Below are 19,506 nucleotides of genomic sequence, written 5' to 3' on the forward strand. Positions count from 1 at the left end.
TATATATATCGTTTTCGACATTCTAAGTTAAAATTTTCTACAACATTGTAAGAGATAGTTCTATAATTGAGTCTTAGAAATTTGATGATTGTTATATTTCGATGATTGTTTGGATTGAATTTACAATTGAGTCATACAAGAGATACGTATTTCATTTGTTTCTTTAGATGAAAGAGCGAATAATCATTGAAAGTTTTTTCAAGTCAAATTGAAGATTATTTTGTTTAATTATTTTTTATTAAATCTGATTGAATAATGGTATTTTTATTTGTTGTTAGATTAACTTTATTTTGATTTGCTCTAGTAATATGTGTGTGTTTTTTTATTTTATTTATTTATTTTTTTATGCTCTGTTTAAATGTGACAGTAAAATTTTATCCTGATTTGTTATGGTAGTATGTTGGATGATACTATGGTTTAAGTTAAGAGTAATGCTAGGGACACCAAATTTTCTACCAAACAAATGACCAAATGTCTCACATGGGTGTGGGGTCCGCAATTTTGTGGGCCCCACACCCATGTGAGACATTTGGTCATTTATTTGGTAGAAAATTTGGGACCTCTAGCATTTTCCTTAAGTTAATGGTAAAATTTTACTCTGTTGATATTGTCATTTCATTGTTTTAATAAACTTTTTATTCAATATTTTTACTTCTAATGGTAACAATTATGTGACTATTATATTTCAGTATTTTCAACATTTTTACTTGTGATAGTAAAAATTTCACAATAAAATTTATTGTGAATCAAATTAAATTTTTATTGTTAACCAAATTAAAATTTTATTGTTGACGTCAGTTTTGACAATAAAATTTTTACCTTTATTTATTTATTTATTTATTTTTTTTAAAGAATTTCATGCCCAAATGGATCTTGTTTGACAGATCTCGAAAAGAATTCTAAAAATATTAATTTTGATGGACATGACCCACATGGCACAGGACAATGCAACCCACAACTGTCTTAGCTGGCCCAAGCGATCATTTAGTTACTGCCCAATAGGTGAAACTCAACAGTAGGCCCACCGAATAACCCGCACTGGTCCAGGCCCTCGGGCATTTAGACGCCGGTCAGATAGGGGGTTAGTCATGTGGCAGATAAAGATCCTGCAGAGTTATTGAGCCCAGGCGTCAAGTATTAAATGAAGTTGTCATGGCATTAAATACAACGGGACCTCTCAATTGCCATTATTGACGGCGAGTAGACCATAGACTTTCAGCTAATGAGACAGCTCGAATGGACAAAAAAATGATTGGTAAAAGATATAAGGAAGCTTGCGAAGAACGTTAAGAACAACAAGTAATACTCTCTTCTTTTCCTCTCTCTCTCTGACTACTTTTTCCATCACTTCCAATCTAACTTGATCATCGGAGCGTCCATGGGAAGAGACCACTCCAATCTTGGTATCTTTCCACCGGACCTTTTGCAGGCATACATCAAGGAGACGAAGGCCAGCAGACCCGTAGAACACGTGAATCAGTTCGACTCATCCTCCATTGGCCATATTGCACTATCAAATTTTATTTGAAACCTATATTTAAATAAAAAGTTATATCATTCTAGAGTTTGAAATTTAAAATTAGTCATTAAGAATATTTTGCTAATAGTGATGTGCGTTGATATTTTTAATGCAAAATTTATGTACTTGTCCATAATGTATGAAAATTTTATTATGATGGAGTTTTGATTAATTTTTTTATTAATGTAATATGTAAACATAATTTTTATACCATTATTTATTTAGTTATTATCTTCCCATTTATAATGAAAGACCTTGTGCAGCTTTCAAAAGAGAGAACGTTGCCGTATTCTTGCCAACGTATGGTTCACCTGCTCAGAAGATATTCTAATGGAGGTAGTTACATTCCTTTGTTGCTGCCATAAAAACATATGGTTTTTTATTTTATTTTATTTTTTTCTCAGTAAAAACAGGAGCTCTGTTTGATTTTATTTTCAAAAATTATTTTTTGATTTTTTTCTAAAGAATAAAAATTAATTTCACAAATAAATACTTATATTTCCAAAAATTATGACCTTTAAAAAGAATAAATTTATTTTATTTTTTTCACCAAACTAGTTTATAATTTTTATTTTATTTTATTATCACTCATTAGAACTAACTTTAACCAACATTAAAATATATATATATATATATATATAAATAAATAAAAATAAAAATAAAAATAAAAATAAAAATAAAAATAAAATAAAAAAGTGAATCTCTCAGTTTCTTTTTTTTTTTTTTTTTTACAGGAAAATTCTCCCTACCCTCCCGTAGGTCCAAGGCCTCTTGTAGAGATCACTAGGGTGTCCTGTTAGCCATTCCGAGCGAGGAGACTATAACCTGAGAACTTGCCCCGTTAGGGTGTCCTGTTAGCCGTTCCGAGCGAGGAGACTATAACCTGAAAACTTGTCTCGACCTCCCAAGACAAGTTCCGCTTAAGTTAGGACTCGCATAGAGGGGGAGCGTTGAACCCACACTAAGTGCTGATTAGACAACTTGAGATCCAATCTTCTAACCAACTGTGCTTTGCCCAGGAGATTGACCCAAGGGGGAAGGAATTGAACTCATGACCTTAGGACTTAAACCCCAAGCCTTAACCACAATGCTACCCACCCTTGGATTAATCTCTCAGTTTTTATTTTAGTTTAGGGAAGTGATTGAGACTCCCTCCAATCACCACCCCCACCACCCTACACGCACGTGATGGGTGGTGATTGAAGGAGAAGGAAAAAAAAAAAATTTAATCAATCAAAAAGAGAGGAGATCAAAGTGAGTGTCACCTTGAGGGGTCCAACTCATTTTCCTGTGTCTTGGATTCGGAAAACAACAATGATAGAAACCACTAATTTTGGAGCTCTAAAAAGACCACTAATAACATGGCACTCAATAAAAAAAGAAAAAAAATACAACACCAAAGTCAAAATATCAAATCATTCATGGTGAGACCTACTATCACATCATTAATGATAACACTAATTAATACTCTCACACATTTTCCTTCGGAAAAAGTCAGAGAAAGAGCAAATCTAAAGGATAATCCTTGGCCCGAGATGCTCCCTACACTTGTGGTTGGTGCCCACAGCAATACGTGGCACAAACCCAACACTAGTTTCCAACCTAAGCTGGACTTTGCATTGATAAAAGGATTTTTTTTAACAACTTTTTCAATTAAAAATTAGTTTTGATTTTTAAATTGTTATGATGTGTTTGTGTCTTATTGGTTCTCGCTGATCAAATCGTGGAGGAAATGACCAACCTTCTTCTATAAAGATAAAAAAAATAAGAACTACATGAGAGTTGGTAAAAAAATTATCAGCATATAAAGATATCTTTACAGTTTTTTATTTATACTTTACCACAAATATATTTATACTGTTATACACTACAAGAAAATATAGCAAAAACCACGGATTTTTAGCGACGCCGCGCCTCCCGTCGCAAAAAAAAAGTTTTTTGCGACGGTAACTGCACCTGTCGCAAATAATACCCTTTAGCGACGGTACTGACCCGTCGGTAATGAAACCAAGCGGAGGGGTCGGAAATGCGGAAGTATTAGCGACGGTAAATAAAACCGTCGCGAAAACCCTTTTTTTTGAGACGGCATATATCATTTGCGACGGAAATTTGCCGTCGCAAAAAAGGATTAATACAAACGGCGCCGTTTTGCCTTCTATTTGCGACGGTCTACATCATACCGTCGCAAAAAGTCCAAAAAAAAAACCCAAGCCCTTCTTCTTCCTGTTCTGCCGTCGCTCCTCCTCCCCAAATCCCTAACTTCAACCCCAAATTCCCCAAACGGCCTACGAGGAAGACAGCGGCGGCGACGGCTCCGGCGACAAGAGTGGTGCTCCGGCGACGACTCCTCTCCGTCTGCGTATGCTCTCTCTCTCTCTCTCTCTCTCTCTCTCTCTCGGTCTGTGTATATATATATAAATCTGTCTATATATATATATATATATAAATCTGAAATCTATATATATATAGATTTTCTGAAATCTGAAATCTATATATAAATCTGAAATCTATATATAGACAGATAAATCTATATATAAATCTGAAATCTATATATATATAAATCTGAAATCTATATATATATATATAAATCTATATATATATATATAAATCTGAAATCTGTCTATATATATATATAAATCTGTTTATCTGAAATCTATATATATAAATCTGTCTATATATATGTATATAAATCTGTTTATTAATATACTTTAATTAAGAACATACTTTAATTAATAAATCTGTCTATATATATGTATATAAATTTGAAATCTGTCTATATATAACAGATTTGTCTCATGGTTATTAATAAATCTGTCTATATATATGTATATATATATATATATAAATCTGTTTATTTTTTAATTATTATCAACATTTATCAATTATTATCAATTATTATCAATTAGTGTTTTTAATTTTTTTAATTATTTTTATGGTTGTTTTCATTTATATCTCTTCAACTATTATCATTTTTTTTTTTTCTATTTCATCCATAAATTATCAATTTTACCATTCAATCCTTCAAGTTTTTTATTTTTTTATTTTTTCCAAATCATATGCTCTAATTAGAAATAGTTTGTCAAAATCAGTAACAGTAGCAACCTAACATAATGTGAAAAATTTTAATCTTATAATTTAGACAACCACATCATCCGGCCAAACAACTATTTTCTTATTCATATTATATTAGAGCATCTCTATCAAAATAGTTATTTTTATTTTTTTAATTAAAACAGTGATTAAATCACTAAATTTCAACTCCATTGAACTAATGACTATCAAGTTAGCTATTTTAGTTTTCGTAGTTTTGGCTCAGTAAATGCAGTTAGTAGTTTCAGCTAGTCAAACATTAAAAATATATTATTTTTGGTATTTTTTAGTTACTTGTGTTGAGTTTACGAACTTAAGAACGAAATAAATTAAACTATTATCATTTCGTTAATTTGCCAAATAGGATGTCGAGTGAATATTTATGTGTAGGTATTATATTTAGAGTTACTTTGGTGAGATATTCTTGTGGATGTGTACAGATGATGGATAAGAGTTGGATTGATTTGCCAAATAGGATGTCGAGTGAATACATTAATGGGATTGATGAATTCCTTGTGTTTGCCTACACCAATAGGGTTGAAGGTTCGATGATCAGTTGTCCGTGTAGGAAGTGTGAGAATCGATACTATTTTGTACGAGATGGTGTACGGGAGCATCTGATTTTGAATGGTTTTTTTAAAAAATACAAACATTGGATTAATCATGGGGAATCTTACATATCTCTGCATAGTAATCGAGAGAATGAAACATTAGCTAATTTAGACATTGGAGATGATATGATTGGAATGATACAAGGGGCTATGGGAAATCCACATGCCGGTACAAGTGTTGAGGGTGATGAACCACAGGGGCCTGATCCCCGTGCATCTGAACCCCAGTTCGGTCCAAATGCAGAGACTGCAAAGTATTTCAAACTTCTTCAAGATGCACAAAGTGAATTGTATCCGGGTTGTCAGAAGTTCACATCTTTGTCATTCATTGTTCGACTTCTACATTTGAAGGTGCTTAATCAGTGGACGGACAAGTCTGTTGACATGTTGCTTGAGTTATTGAATGAGGCGTTTCCGTTGGGTGTCAAACTCCCGGACTCATATTATAAAGCTCAAAAGGTCACAACAGATTTGGGCTTCACGTATGAGACGTGGGATGCATGTCCCAACAGTTGCATGTTGTTTCGAAACGAGGACGCCAATCTTGATAAATGTGTCATATGCAACAGTTCTAGATGGAAATCAAATGGTGATGGTGGTTCAAATGGTCCTAACACAGGTGGCAAACAAGTAGCTGCAAAACAGATGAGGTATTTTCCTTTAAAGTCAAGGCTGCAGAGGTTGTTTATGTCATCCAAGACGGCCAAGTTAATGAGATGGCATGCAGAGGAACGAACTGATGATGGTGTCTTCAGGCATCCTGCTGACTCCCTTGCATGGAAAGATTTTGACCGTCGGAATATTCACTTTAGTAATGATTGCCGAAGTGTAAGGCTTGGCTTAGCATCTGATGGTTTTAACCCATTCAGGACGATGAACATAGTTCATAGCACTTGGCCTGTTGTGCTCATTCCATACAACTTGCCGCCATGGATGTGCATGAAGCAACCATTTCTAATTTTATCTGTGCTTATTGACGGCCCGAAAGGACCTGGTGACAAGATTGATGTTTATATGCAACCGTTGATTGAGGAGTTGAAAGAACTATGGAATGAGGGTGTGCCAACATTTGATGCATCAACAAATCAAATGTTTCAAATGCATGCAGCTTTACTGTGGACAATTAGTGATTTTCCTGCATACGCAAACTTGTCAGGATGGAGCACTAAAGGAGAATATGCATGTCCTTGTTGCAATAAGGAAACTACATCGTGTTGGTTGAAGCATAGTAGGAAACAATCATACTTGGGTCATCGCAGATTTTTACCTACTGGCCATAAATTCCGGAAGGATAAAGTATCATTTGATGGTAGTCGGGAAGTCAGACTCAAACCAAAATTGTTGTCTGGAACTGAGATGTTGCTACAATTAGAATCTGAGGGTATTTTAACCCAATACAATAGGGATGACCTTAAGGAGAGGCATAGGAGACAGGTAGAGAAGGAGAAAGCTGGACATCGCACCCATAGTTGGAAGAAAAAGAGTATCTTTTATGAATTGCCATATTGGGAGCACAATCTAATAAGACACAACCTCGATGTGATGCATATAGAGAAGAATGTTTGTGACAATGTGTTGTGGACAATATTAGGGGTTGCAGGAAAATCGAAGGATGGTGTTAATGCTCGGCGTGATTTACAAGATATGAATATTAGAAAACCCCTACATTTGCAGTTAAGAGGGTCGAATAAAGCCTATTTACCACCAGCACAATTCACGATGACCAAGGATGAGAAAGATTTGTTCTTGAAAGTGTTGAAGGAAGTAAGAGTTCCCGACGGGTATTCATCCAATATATCACGTCGTGTGCGCTTACATGATAGAAGCATTGGGGGTCTTAAGAGCCACGATAGTCATATTCTGATGCAACAACTTATTCCATTGGCTATTCGCAGATCGTTACCGAAGAATGTAATTGAACCCTTGATTGAATTGAGCAATTTCTTTAGACAATTGTGTTCGAAAGTGAATCGTGCGACGGATTTGCAATATATTAAAGATCGTATCGCTGTAACACTTTGTCATCTAGAGAAAATATTTCCTCCGAGTTTTTTTGATATAATGGAGCACTTGCCTATACATCTAGCTGATGAAGCGCTATTGGGTGGAACGATTCAGTTTCGATGGATGTATCCAATTGAGAGGTATCTTCTTACTTTGAAGCAATACGTGCGTAATAGAGCTCGTCCTAAAGGATCAATTGCTAAAGGATATCTTATGGAAGAATGCATGAATTTTTGTGCACAATATCTCAGTGATGTGGAAACCAAATCTAGTCGACCCGTGAGGAACTATAGTGGTGCTGACAATTTGGGTCATGCTACTGGTGAAAACACAAGCTTTTATCTTGATAATACTTCTTGGGTACAAGCTCATCGGTACATCTTATGCAATACAAGCGCGGTTCAACCATTCATAAAGTAGGTTAAGTCACTCACTCAATATTTTATTATGTTTATTGAATTTTCAACTAAAATTTTTGTATGGCTAAAATTTCAATCTACACAGCAAATACCTTGAAGTACTTAAGCTCAAAATGCCTCTTGTCGACGATCATCAACTTCAGCGTGAACATTTTGAAACTTTTCACATTTGGTTCAAGGAACATGTATGTATTTAACTCTATAGATTCTAGTTACTTAAGTCGATCTACATTTTAAATTTTACATTTCGTGTTAAATAGGTCCAAACTTTGCGAAGGACTACTGATGTCATACTTTCTGACGAGATTATTCTATTGGCAAATGGTCCTCATAACCTGGCAAGGAGGTTCAACGGGTATATACTGAATGGGTTTCGGTATCGAGTAAAGGCCATGGATGATCGTCGAGCCACACAAAATTGTGGTGTAGCTTTGAAGGCAGATACCATAAGTTATGCTAGTCGAAAAGACAAGAATCCTCGTCTGGGGTCTGTGTACTATTATGGACAATTGACAGATATTGTTGAGATTCGATATTCCAATGAGAAGAAACATGTGTTGTTTAAGTGTGATTGGATTGACAACATTCACGGAAAGAAAGAAGATGTCTTCAATTTCACGTTGGTGAACTTCAATCATTTGTTGTACCGAGATGATCGAATTACCAATGAACCTTTCATCTTGGCGTCCCAAGCAGAGCAAGTTTGGTATGTTGCAGACCCGTTACAACCAGACTGGCAAGTCGTGGTGAAGATGTCTCAAAGAGGTTTATTTGATATGAGTTCAACTGATCCACAAATCGAGCCATACATGAGCCAACAATTGGAAGAAAATATAATGCTTCGTGATGAAGAAGTTGGTTGGGTGAGGGAAGCCGCAGAAGGGGAAACAGTTGATGTTCAAATAGGCTGATATGTAATCAACATTAGTAATTCAATTAAGGCCAAGGTTGTAGTTAATCATCAATTTCTTAATTTACTTTGTCTTTGTAATTGTATTAGTTCAATTCATGTCATATTATAGTTGATGACAAACCATTGTGTATGTTTCTAATGTCAATTAATGTTATATTGTTTGCAGATTATTATGGGAAGGAAGAGGAAGCCTGATCATCCCCGGCGCATGATGTCTGATGTGCTACATAACAGGACATCAGTAGCACCACCATTAGAGGAGGCATCACATCGGGCAGCATCGGAGGGGTCATTAGTGCCACCACCATCTGAGGGGCCATTACCACCGTATCGACCACCATCAGTGGCACCACAGCAGCTACCATGTACTCGGCCTCCACGCCTACCATCGGTGCGTCCACCATCAATGGCACCACAGCAGCTATCATCATCAGCTTATGAGCCATCCGCAGGTATTTAAATTTGCTTTGATTTGCATGAAAATTGTTTACACATACATTTATTTATGCTCATTATATATAACTTGTTTATTCTCATTGTATTTTGCAGACCCTTCGACTTCTTCACAGCCCACATTAGGTTTATTTGATATGATTTGTATTTACATTTGGTTGTTACCATTGCATATTGTTTATTATTATTGTATATCGCAGGTCATGTTAGTTCTTCATCAACCTCGACTAGGCGTGGTAGAGGATGTGCCAAGGGCATTAAAGAGTGGGGTACTGGTAAAAAGCTGCACATACAATTTGATGGAAATTACTGCCCAATAGGAGATAACGTGGCCAAGTTAACTACTCAACTTGGCATTATTGTCCGGAATGGTAACATTGTTCCTCTTACTTTTGTTGACTGGAACAGTGTGCCTGATGATATTGTTGATGCTATCTGGAAGGATGTGAAGGTAAAAGTATATTTTTGTCCACAAATTCGAATTCCAAATTTGTGTTATACTTAGCCTTAAACTTTGTGTTTTATAGGACAATTTGAATATATGTCCAGAGGAGTACAAGCCAATCTGCATGAAAAACTGCAACAGCATATGGAAGGATCACAAGAACAAGCTTAAGGCTAAGTATTTCAAGCCTAGAAGCTCTGATCCTAATCTGAAGGATGATGTTCCTATGAACGTTGTGCCAAGCCAGTGGGAACAACTTGTAGAGTATTGGCGTACTTCCGATGCTGAGGTATACAATTACGTTATATTTATGATATGTAAACATACAAATCATATTTACATACTTACATTTGTTGAACTTGTTATAGAAAATTGCAAGTAGGAACGCTAAAAATCGGCGAGCTCACGGCATAGCTCATACCACAGGGCGTACTACTTTCTCTCAGATACGGCATGAGGTTTACATTTTATTGTTTTATTTTTCTATATAAATAAACATTGTATATTTGCAAATTATTTGGATTCTAATTTTCATATTTCTAAAAAAAAATTTAGATGACCAGTAAGGGGAAGTCTACTGATAAGATGAATGTTTGGCTTATGACACGTAGAGTAGATGACCCAGAGGTTATCCAGACCTTGGTAGTTTCCAAACACCTTTGATTGTATTTAAAGTTTATTTTTTGTGTGTCAACCATTTTAATTTCGTGTATACTTGTGTGTCTTATTCAATACAGGATGAGTTTAATCGTCAACTCTCTATGCTACCTGAGGATGGTCGGACTTTGGAGGCTAGGAATGCCATTTTCCATGAGTTGATAGGTCATGACAGACATGGATATTGTCGCACATACGGGAGAATCGTGCCTCGGAGAGTGGTGTATAAGGATGGTGCTGGGCCATCACAGTCAACACCCCATCCATCGACTATTGATCAGATCACGCAGCAGGTTCGTGCTGAGCTAAGGGATGAGTTGAGGGAGGAGCTGCGAGCAGAGTTCTCTACACATTTGCAGCAGATGAGAGCTGAGATGATGGCCCTTGTGTCACAGGGGGCGAGTGTGGATCCCAACAGACAGGTTCCATATAAACATCACAATTGTTTGATAGTTCAATTTTCACTCAAGATTATGTATGAAATTCGAATATGATTAACACATTATGCACTGACTAACATAGGTTCCTGATGCATCGAGTGGCCACCGGGAATTTAGGGAATCTGCAGAAGACGAGAATCCATATACACCACCACCAGAAGATCAGGTATAAAATTTATGTTTGCATTCTAAGCTAAAATGCATCTTTGCGTTCTAAACTTGAATTCGAGGCGTTAACACCCCAAAATCACCAAACGGCGTTGGTTTAGCACGAAACTTGGCACACACGACCGCCTAGGCACGAGAGACTTGTGGGAGAAGACGGGGCTTGAATCGGGTTCCCGGTTTGGGAGTTAGTGCCGGATTTCACTTTAGGCAAATTACTTCCTTAAGAAACTTGAATTTGAGGAGTTAACGCCCCAAAATCACCAAACGGCGTCGGTTTAGCACGAAACTTGGCACACACGACCGCCTAGGCACGAGAGACTTGTGGGAGAAGACGGGGCTTGAATCGGGTTCCCGGTTTGGGAGTTAGAGCCGGATTTCACTTTAGGCAAATTACTTCCTTAAGAAACTTGAATTTGAGGAGTTAACGCCCCAAAATCACCAAACGGCGTCGGTTTAGCATGAAACTTGGCACACACGACCGCCTAGGCACGAGAGACTTGTGGGAGAAGACGGGGCTTGAATCGGGTTCCCGGTTTGGGAGTTAGTGCCGGATTTCACTTTAGGCAAATTACTTCCTTAAGAAACTTGAATTTGAGGAGTTAACGCCCCAAAATCACCAAACGGCGTCGGTTTAGCACGAAACTTGGCACACACGACCGCCTAGGCACGAGAGACTTGTGGGAGAAGACGGGGCTTGAATCGGGTTCCCGGTTTGGGAGATAGTGCCGGATTTCACATTAGGCAAATTACTTCCTTAAGAAACTTGAATTTGAGGAGTTAACGCCCCAAAATCACCAAACGGCGTCGGTTTAGTACGAAACTTGGCACACACGACCGCCTAGGCACGAGAGACTTGTGGGAGAAGACGGGGCTTGAATCGGGTTCCCGGTTTGGGAGTTAGTGCCGGATTTCACTTTAGGCAAATTACTTCCTTAAGAAACTTGAATTTGAGGAGTTAACGCCCCAAAATCACCAAACGGCGTCGGTTTAGCACGAAACTTGGCACACACGACCACCTAGGCACGAGAGACTTGTGGGAGAAGACGGGGCTTGAATCGGGTTCCCGGTTTGGGAGTTAGTGCCGGATTTCACTTTAGGCAAATTACTTCCTTAAGAAACTTGAATTTGAGGAGTTAACGCCCTAAAATCACCAAACGGCGTCGGTTTAGCACGAAACTTGGCACACACGACCGCCTAGGCACGAGAGACTTGTGGGAGAAGACGGGGCTTGAATCGGGTTCCCGGTTTGGGAGTTAGAGCCGGATTTCACTTTAGGCAAATTACTTCCTTAAGAAACTTGAATTTGAGGAGTTAACGCCCCAAAATCACCAAACGGCGTCGGTTTAGCACGAAACTTGGCACACACGACCGCCTAGGCACGAGAGACTTGTGGGAGAAGACGGGGCTTGAATCGGGTTCCCGGTTTGGGAGTTAGTGCCGGATTTCACTTTAGGCAAATTACTTTCTTAAGAAACTTGAATTTGAGGAGTTAACGCCCCAAAATCACCAAACATCGTCGGTTTAGCACGAAACTTGGCACACACGACCGCCTAGGCACGAGAGACTTGTGGGAGAAGACGGGGCTTGAATCGGGTTCCCGGTTTGGGAGTTAGAGCCGGATTTCACTTTAGGCAAATTACTTCCTTAAGAAACTTGAATTTGAGGAGTTAACGCCCCAAAATCACCAAACGGCATCGGTTTAGCACGAAACTTGGCACACACGACCGCCTAGGCACGAGAGACTTGTGAGAGAAGACGGGGCTTGAATCGGGTTCCCGGTTTGGGAGTTAGTGCCGGATTTCACTTTAGGCAAATTACTTCCTTAAGAAACTTGAATTTGAGGAGTTAACGCCCCAAAATCACCAAACGGCGTCGGTTTAGCACGAAACTTGGCACACACGACCGCCTAGGCACGAGAGACTTGTGGGAGAAGACGGGGCTTGAATCGGGTTCCCGGTTTGGGAGTTAGAGCCGGATTTCACTTTAGGCAAATTACTTCCTTAAGAAACTTGAATTTGAGGAGTTAACGCCCCAAAATCACCAAACGGCGTCGGTTTAGCACGAAACTTGGCACACACGACCGCCTAGGCACGAGAGACTTGTGGGAGAAGACGGGGCTTGAATCGGGTTCCCGGTTTGGGAGTTAGTGCCGGATTTCACTTTAGGCAAATTACTTCCTTAAGAAACTTGAATTTGAGGAGTTAACGCCCCAAAATCACCAAACGGCGTCGGTTTAGCACGAAACTTGGCACACACGACCGCCTAGGCACGAGAGACTTGTGGGAGAAGACGGGGCTTGAATCGGGTTTCCGGTTTGGGAGTTAGAGCCGGATTTCACTTTAGGCAAATTACTTCCTTAAGAAACTTGAATTTGAGGAGTTAACGCCCCAAAATCACCAAACGGCGTCGGTTTAGCACGAAACTTGGCACACACGACCGCCTAGGCACGAGAGACTTGTGGGAGAAGACGGGGCTTGAATCGGGTTCCCGGTTTGGGAGTTAGTGCCGGATTTCACTTTAGGCAAATTACTTCCTTAAGAAACTTGAATTTGAGGAGTTAACGCCCCAAAATCACCAAACGGCGTCGGTTTAGCACGAAACTTGGCACACACGACCGCCTAGGCACGAGAGACTTGTGGGAGAAGACGGGGCTTGAATCGGGTTCCCGGTTTGGGAGTTAGAGCCGGATTTCACTTTAGGCAAATTACTTCCTTAAGAAACTTGAATTTGAGGAGTTAACGCCCCAAAATCACCAAACGGCGTCGGTTTAGCACGAAACTTGGCACACACGACCGCCTAGGCACGAGAGACTTGTGGGAGAAGACGGGGCTTGAATCGGGTTCCCGGTTTGGGAGTTAGTGCCGGATTTCACTTTAGGCAAATTACTTCCTTAAGAAACTTGAATTTGAGGAGTTAACGCCCCAAAATCACCAAACGGCGTCGGTTTAGCACGAAACTTGGCACACACGACCGCCTAGGCACGAGAGACTTGTGGGAGAAGACGGGGCTTGAATCGGGTTCCCGGTTTGGGAGTTAGTGCCGGATTTCATTTTAGGCAAATTACTTCCTTAAGAAACTTGAATTTGAGGAGTTAACGCCCCAAAATCACCAAACGGCGTCGGTTTAGCACGAAACTTGGCACACATGACCGCCTAGGCACGAGAGACTTGTGGGAGAAGACGGGGCTTGAATCGGGTTCCCGGTTTGGGAGTTAGAGCCGGATTTCACTTTAGGCAAATTACTTCCTTAAGAAACTTGAATTTGAGGAGTTAACGCCCCAAAATCACCAAACGGCGTCGGTTTAACACGAAACTTGGCACACACGACCGCCTAGGCACGAGAGACTTGTGGGAGAAGACGGGGCTTGAATCGGGTTCCCGGTTTGGGAGTTAGAGTCGGATTTCACTTTAGGCAAACTACTTCTTTAAGAAACTTCTTTTCGAGGCGTTAACGCCCCAAAATCACCAAACGGCGTCGGTTTAACACGAAACTTGGCACACACGACCGCCTAGGCACGAGAGACTTGTGGGAGAAGACGGGGCTCGAATCGGGTTCCCGGTTTGGGAGTTAGAACTGGATTTCGGTCTAGTCAAAATTATTTACTAAACTATGTTTCTAATTATATAGTAGTCAATTTTTTTTTTATATTTTTCTATAATTAAAATATTAAGACATTATATGGTTTTTAATTATTTTTATCTTGTTTTTTTCAGATCTTTCCGGAGTAGCAGTTGGCTTTTTCTGGAATGCGGGCGTATCAAGATTATGACCAATTTTTGTTTTTGTAACCCACGAACGAATGAAGACGAAAACTTTTGATTTTGATTTTGATTTATGTTATTTAAATTTGGGAGCAACATTATGTATGTATTATGCGACGTTATGTAGTGGCATAATTTTTATTGTTATGAATTTTTATTTATGTATTGCTATGAATGGAACAAGATTATTAATTTTCATTATTTGTCAATTTTTGTTTATGTACGTATTTATATTATTCTGTAATTTTTCAATTTTTTATACTTATTTTTTATCTAATACAGGTTATTTTAATTTTTTTAATAATTTATCAGCAGGTTTTTTTTTTTATTTTTTTATTTTTTGAGACGGGAGAATAACCCGTCGCAAAAACCATTAATAGGCTTTTGCGACGGTACCAACACAGTCGCAAAAGCTGTCTTGTTGAATGTACAGGACTCCTTTAGCGACGGTAAACTGTGCCGTCGCCAATACTTATAAGATGCCAGAGCCTTTAACGACGGTAATGTTCCCGTCTCAAAAACTCACTTTTAGCGACGGGAATTACGTGCTGTCGCTAAAAGTGATTTTTTTCCCCATTATTTGCGACGGGAAAAACGCCGTCGCAAAAAACATACCTTACCGTCGCAGAAACTAATGGCGACGGTACTTACCGTCGCGAAAGGTCTTTTGCAACCCCATCTGTCGCGACCCCCTCCTCCCGTCGCAAAAAACCAGATTACCGTCGCAAAAGGTATTAGCGACGGTTCAGGGAGCATTTGCGACGGCCGCTTACCGTCGCAAAAAACAAATTTTTTTGTAGTGATATATTTATAATTTTTTTTTTCTCAATTCCTACCTCCATGTAAGTCCCCTAAAAATAACCAAAGTTAGAATTTTGATATATATATATATATATATGTTTATTGTTTTCCTTTTGCTTTCTTTGACATTGGTCAACTAATTAATCATGATCTAATATGTACTATAATTACTAGTTTGGGTACTATAAAAGAGAAAGAAAAAAGAAAGAAAGAAAAGAAAAGAAAAAGAAATTGATTGTTTGATTGTGCTTTGGTTCTTTTGTTATTTGTTTTTATTTTTTTTTTTATAAAATATAGATAATAGTTGAAAAACTATTTTTGAAAAATATTTATAAAAAAAGTCACTTTTTAGGAAACATGGATTGAATAATTGAAAAAAAATTACACGAAAAAATAAAAATGATGTAAAGTGATAGCCATTTTCAAACTTCTTTGTATTTTGTTTTCTCAAATCATTCACGAAAAAAAATTAAACTGATTCAATAATTATAATATTTTTTTATATTATATTTTTCTCAAAAAATGAATGACAAATATGTTTTTGTAAATTTAGCCACAATCTCCTAGCCTAACTCAAAATATTATACTTCCTAAACTCGTTGAGCAACAAACGCTTGTTTCATAAAGGACATACTAACAATTTTTTTTTTTTTTTGGACAATCTTGCACCTATGTTAGATGGAACCCACTCGAATCTCATACTGGTGTTGAAGCAACCGCACAAGGCGGCGAGTATTCCTATGGAGGCATTAAGAGCAACTCCAACCACTCTCTATTTTTCACTAGCTAAAATATAAAAAAAGTGCACTCTTTATTTTACCTAATTACTTTAGCTATTGTGTTCTCCAACCACGCTCTTTATTTTAGCTAATCATTTAAACTAGGACAAATTACACTAACAATCCCTATAGTTTGGGACTCGTGTCACTTTGGTCATTGACTTTTCAATTGTGATATATTTGACCCTGAATTTTGAATCTTGTTTCAAATAAGGAAAATTGAAGATACTATTGTTTAATTTCAAGGGCAAAATTGTCAATTTAATAAAATATAAACTAATTTGACAAAAATGTCAAAAAAATATTTTAAATTTTTTAAAAATTATTTTTATCCACCAATGATAAAATTATGTAAAATTGATAAAAATTAATAAAAATTACATGATTAATTTTTAAAAATTAATTTTACATGATCATCGTCCAAACATATAATAAAAATTAATTTGGTAAAAAAATAAATAAATGTCTAAAAGATTTATCAATTTTACATAATTTTATTTTTAGTAGGTAGAAATAATTTTTAAAAATTTAAAAATATTTGTTTGACATTTATTTTTGTCAAATTAGTTTATTTTTTTATCAAATTGACGATTTTGCCCTTGAAAAATCTAATGATATCATCTTCAATTGTCCTTATTTGGAACAAGATTCAAAATTTAGTGTCAAATGTGTCACAATTGAAAAATCAGGGATCAAAGTGACACAAACCCCAAATTATAGGGACTATTAGTGTAATTCACCCTTTAAACTAACTTAATTAATTTTTAAAATAAAAAAATACTAATTGTTGATATTTTACTAATATAAATTTGCAATAATAATAAATTTGCCCATACAAACATACAAAACTTGTAGAATGAGGAGAAAAAAAAATACAAAATACAAAATAAGTTATTCTGTAATTCATCAAACAGAATTGAAAGAACATATAAAATTGCTACATACACACACACATATATATATATATATAATATATATATATAAAATCCCAAATCCAAGACATAAATATACAAAAATCTAAAATATATACATACATAATTGTTTGGAGAGCCTCTAGGGCTCTTCAATTGTAGCCACCAAAAAAATAGGATGGTAAAGTAGCTAACCCAATAGCTAGCCCATTGGAACTCAAAATTAGACTTACATTGACTAAAATACCTAACAAGACTTGTTTAACTATCCCTTGGAGATGCTCTAATCAATCAAATTGAAAGCATTAATTATGACCCTCAACCTCCGATCAACTTGTGAACCTCTATAACACGGCTGAGACACAATATGTGAGTCCAAAATTTGAAGGTTTTTTAACCTTTTTCGGTCTCTTCTTTTATTCACAAGTGTGTATGAAGACAACGATTATGAGTAGACAACGATTATGAGTAGACGATAAGTATTGAATGAGTCGACGACTGTGATCAAATTGTTGATTAATTTGCGGAGTTTGTTGATTGTTGTTTATAAAGTTTCCTTCAAGTATGTTGAATCATTGTTGATGTGAGGTTGAATTGTTATTAATTTGTTTGTGAACTCGTAGTGAAAGAACTTGTAGAACTTCCTTCATATCATATTCTGTTTTTTTTTTTTTTTAAATTGTTTTTGTTTTTACTGATGCCCCATTCAAGAAAACGGTAAAGTGTTATTCTGGTAGTCAATAATATGTTACTGTGAAATAGAGTAAAATGTTACTATTTACTTTAATTTCAATAGTTATATATATATATATATATATATATAAAGAATTTTATAATCAACATGGATCTTGTTTGATAGATCTTGATGAAAAGGAATCTATAAATACTAATTTTATTAAAAATTGACATCTAAATTAAAAGTTATATTAATTTTAAAATTTAAAATATTAAATTACTCACTAAGGATATTACAATTATAGTGATATGTGTTGGACTTTTTAAGAATTTTTTTTTTTGTAGCTGTCCTTAATGCATTAAAATTTTATGAGGATATTTTGACCAAGTCTTCCATTTTCAAAATATACCATCCAATTTTTAAAGATAAATATTATAAAATAAAAATACTAAAATTTTAGACCTACCTAATTTTTTCATACATGATATGAACAGAGAGTCTAAGTCTAACAAAATAAATGGTATGAATAATCCAAACAGAACCTATGATAGACCTCACGGACCCCTCAAATTAAGATTTGAACTTGCAAAAAATCTAATCTTTATGTTACACACAACAATAATCACCATAATATTACCCAAAGAAAATTTGATGTCAGAAAATCAAGGATGCTGAACCTGGCATCGAAGCATATTGTTTGGAGAGTGGGCAAGTTATATTTTTTAGTTTTTATTACTTTTAATTTTGTTTTTTGGTTTGGAGAAAGCAACCAAATGTTTTGCATATTATAGATACGTAGTCATCATGTTTGCTCAATCATCCTATGCCATGAAACTGCAGAAGATTGAGATGTGACTTTCATCAACTCAACAATTAAGAAACAACCATATACTTCAATTATTTGATGAATAATAATGTATGTTCCAGGAATTGCTAACATGCTGACTGTGATTGGCTTCCTTGACACAATACATACATACAAATGTATTTAATTCAAAGAAACAATACATACAAATGTACTATACGTCTCTTTCTATACGTGGATTAGTAAATGCATGAATATTTTTTATTTGGCTAGCCATTATAATATTAATATGTTCATTAGCTGGTGCTCATAATAACCATGTCGAAAAAAAAAAAATCTATATATATATATTTATTTGGGACAACTCAAAAGGTATGGTGGTATCTGTCTTGCTTCCATTGCGCCATTTGGACGGTTGAAATCAATGACAAAGGTCTATTTATTGCAAAGAAAAATGCTTGGGAGCACTAATTAGTGCTCCTACTAATTAGGTGGCAGTGGGTCTCGCTATTAATGATGTGATGTTTTGGTTTTGGAGTTGTATTTATTTATTTATTTTTTTACTTTTTTAATGCATTAGTGCTATTAGTGGTGATATTTTTAATGGGATGAATCATTGTTGTATTGCAAATTAAACTTTACAGTAAGGTTGATGCCCGCATCGTTTATCAATGCGATTGTAGACATTTCAATTGTAAAATCATTAAAGTGCGAGTAATGATTGAGATTCACGTCACATAAAATTTCAATAACATCTCTACAAATCTAAATATTCATAATTGAGTAATGCTAGAGACTCTAAATATTCTACTAAAAATTTTACCAAATGTCTCACATGGGTGTAGGACCCACACAATGTGGGTCTCATGTGGGTCCCACACCCATGTGAGATATTTGGTAAAACTTTTGGTAGAATTTTTGGGGCCTCTAGCATTTTTGTTCATAATTTGAATTTCACACATATATGAATAGGCTCTACATATATATAGAGGATCATGTTTGTTTGAACGGACTGGACTAGCATTCCCATGACTAATAGTCCTAGGACTACGAA

General features: G+C 36.4%; 1 protein-coding gene and 1 long non-coding RNA gene across 2 annotated transcripts; both read left to right on the top strand.

Annotated features, from left to right (window-relative positions):
• Positions 1 to 9,268: 9,268 nt before the first annotated feature.
• On the top strand, positions 9,269 to 9,945 carry LOC145813064 (uncharacterized). Its single transcript, XR_014356331.1, has 3 exons — positions 9,269 to 9,460; positions 9,537 to 9,743; positions 9,823 to 9,945. It is a non-coding gene; the product is annotated as an uncharacterized LOC145813064 (long non-coding RNA).
• Positions 9,946 to 10,015: 70 nt separating this feature from the next.
• Positions 10,016 to 14,687, top strand: LOC145813428 (uncharacterized). Its single transcript, XM_082908838.1, has 4 exons — positions 10,016 to 10,096; positions 10,192 to 10,533; positions 10,634 to 10,717; positions 14,433 to 14,687. The coding sequence occupies exons 1-4, from the start codon at positions 10,040 to 10,042 to the stop codon at positions 14,445 to 14,447; spliced, it is 498 nt and encodes a 165-aa protein (XP_082764964.1). The 5' UTR covers positions 10,016 to 10,039; the 3' UTR covers positions 14,448 to 14,687.
• The last annotated feature ends 4,819 nt before the right edge of the window (positions 14,688 to 19,506 follow it).

Source organism: Camellia sinensis, chromosome 15, assembly GCF_055761805.1.
Source record: "Camellia sinensis isolate YWXY chromosome 15, ASM5576180v1, whole genome shotgun sequence".
NCBI lineage: Eukaryota > Viridiplantae > Streptophyta > Magnoliopsida > Ericales > Theaceae > Camellia > Camellia sinensis.

Coding starts and splice junctions, on each gene's coding strand:
- LOC145813428 (XM_082908838.1), top strand. CDS start 10,040: ATGAATGTTTGGCTTATGACACGTAGAGTAGATGACCCAGAGGTTATC. Junction 10,097..10,191: donor CAGAGGTTATCCAGACCTTG/GTAGTTTCCAAA, acceptor TATTCAATACAG/GATGAGTTTAATCGTCAACT. Junction 10,534..10,633: donor GTGTGGATCCCAACAGACAG/GTTCCATATAAA, acceptor TGACTAACATAG/GTTCCTGATGCATCGAGTGG.